The sequence below is a fragment of the Tupaia chinensis genome, unplaced genomic scaffold (genome assembly GCF_000334495.1).
Source record: "Tupaia chinensis unplaced genomic scaffold, TupChi_1.0 Scaffold000286_1, whole genome shotgun sequence".
NCBI classification, from domain to species: Eukaryota; Metazoa; Chordata; class Mammalia; order Scandentia; family Tupaiidae; genus Tupaia; species Tupaia belangeri.
Genome location: NW_006159770.1, coordinates 308,651 through 310,434, shown reverse-complemented (window position 1 = coordinate 310,434; position 1,784 = coordinate 308,651). Strand labels below are relative to the sequence as shown.

Sequence of the window (1,784 nt, the reverse complement as noted above, 5' to 3'; positions counted from 1 at the left end):
CGCGGGGCCGAGAGGGCGGAGCAGCAACGCTTCCGAACCGAGAAGGAGCGCGAGCGGCAGGCGAAGCTGGCGGTGAGTCCCCCCGCGCCCCGGCCGGGCCGGGCTCGTCTTAGCCCGACCTCCACGCCCCACTTCCCATTTCTCGTCCTCTCCGGCCGCGCGAAGGCCCCCGTATTCAAGGATCTTTCTATGGGAGGGACGGAAATCCCAACCCGAACTAGATTCAACACAAAGAGAATTGTATTGACTCTTAGAACGAGTCCAGGGGCCGCTTGCATCAGGCATAGCGGGACCAAGGGGCTCGAACACTGCTGCACACATCGGGCTTTTCTCTCCCCAACCCTCGGCCCACCTTCCTGTGGATACGGGTGGCCAGCTCCGGTTTGCCTGCGACTGTCCTGGCTGTAGTCCTGGCTGGGCTCCTTGGTTCCCAGGGGGGCACAGCCGCCCTACGTGCCTCTCTCCGCCTGCTGCACGGTCCTGGAATGGTTCTGACTGCTCACCTGTCCGCACCATGGAACTGACCGCTGGCTTGTCCGGCTGGGGGGGGGGTCAAGGCGGTCCCTTGCTTCAGGCCTGGAAAATGACTACCTCGGGCTGAAGGAGGGGTCCCCACTGGAACTTTTTTTTTTTTTTAACTTGCTGTGTGTTTGCCCACTGGAAGAGAGCGGGAAAGAGAAAACACCCCCCGGGGAAATGGCCACGCGGCAGTCCCTTCTCCCCACTCTCCTCCCGGATTTGGGCATGCGTACACACATGTCCCGTGTGTCTGTCAAGCGGCTGGGTCTGGGACTCGACCCAGCTGCCTCAACCACCAGGCACAGCTGGCTCTCAGACCTTTTTTTTTTTTTTTAGGTTTTTGCTATAGGGCGTGTGTGCTCACCAGGAAGACAGAGATAGAAAGCGAGAAATCACCCCCCAAGGGGGATGGCCATGCTGCAGTCCCTTCTCCTCCACTCTCCTCTCGGGATCTTGGGCACGCACGCACATGTGCCCCGTGTGAGTTTAAGCCACCAGGCCCGGGACTCGAACTGCAGTTGACTACGTGGGAGTTCAGCGACATAGCCATTACACTAACTACTGGTTCTATGCTCTCAGATCTTTTAAAATTTTTCCCCATAGGATGCGTGCACTTGCTGGAGAGAGACAGAGAGACACAGAGAAAGTGAGAAATTACCCCCCAGGAGGATGGCCACACTGTAGTCCCTTCTCCTCTTGGGATTTTGGGCACGCGTGCACACCCAGTGTGATTTGCGATTTTCCTGTGGCCGGGTCTGGGACTCAGACCATAGGTGGCCATATGGGAGTCCAGCACCTCAACCACTACGCCACTGCCGGCCCCTTGTATCACTTTTTAAAAAATAATTACTTGTTTAATTTTATTTATTATTTTAAAATTGGACCAGGCAGAGATGAAAAGTGAGAAACTGAGACTCGAACCGTGATTGGCCATGTGGGAGTCCAGGGCCTCAACCACCACACCCCCTGCTGGCCCCTCACACCACCTCTAAGAGGAGGAGTAGGCAGGGTGGCAGGCGGATGATGGCCCCCATGCCCAGGGCTCCTTTCCCAGCAAAGGGGCTTCGCGGGCGTGAGGCGGCACATGGCGGCCATCCCAGTGGGCCCGATGTCTTCCCGAGGTCCTTGTAAGGGGGCTGTGGGCTGTCACTGTCATTCTGCCACCACTAGAGGGCACTGGGAGCCACGGGCCCAGAAAAAGCAAAAACCACAGGTGGCTTCCAGAAGCTGGACCGGGAAGGGACTCCCCCACCACCCCACCCCCA

The 1,784-nt window shown here is 58.1% G+C and overlaps 1 protein-coding gene across 1 annotated transcript in view; it reads left to right on the top strand.

Moving 5' to 3' along the window:
- Positions 1-1,784, top strand: part of TNNT1 (troponin T1, slow skeletal type) — a gene marked incomplete in the record, with an annotated part of 10,619 nt that overhangs the window by 4,108 nt on the left and 4,727 nt on the right. The window contains 1 exon segment of the mRNA XM_027772588.1: positions 46-72. Within this exon segment, the coding sequence (XP_027628389.1) occupies positions 46-72 (27 nt within the window).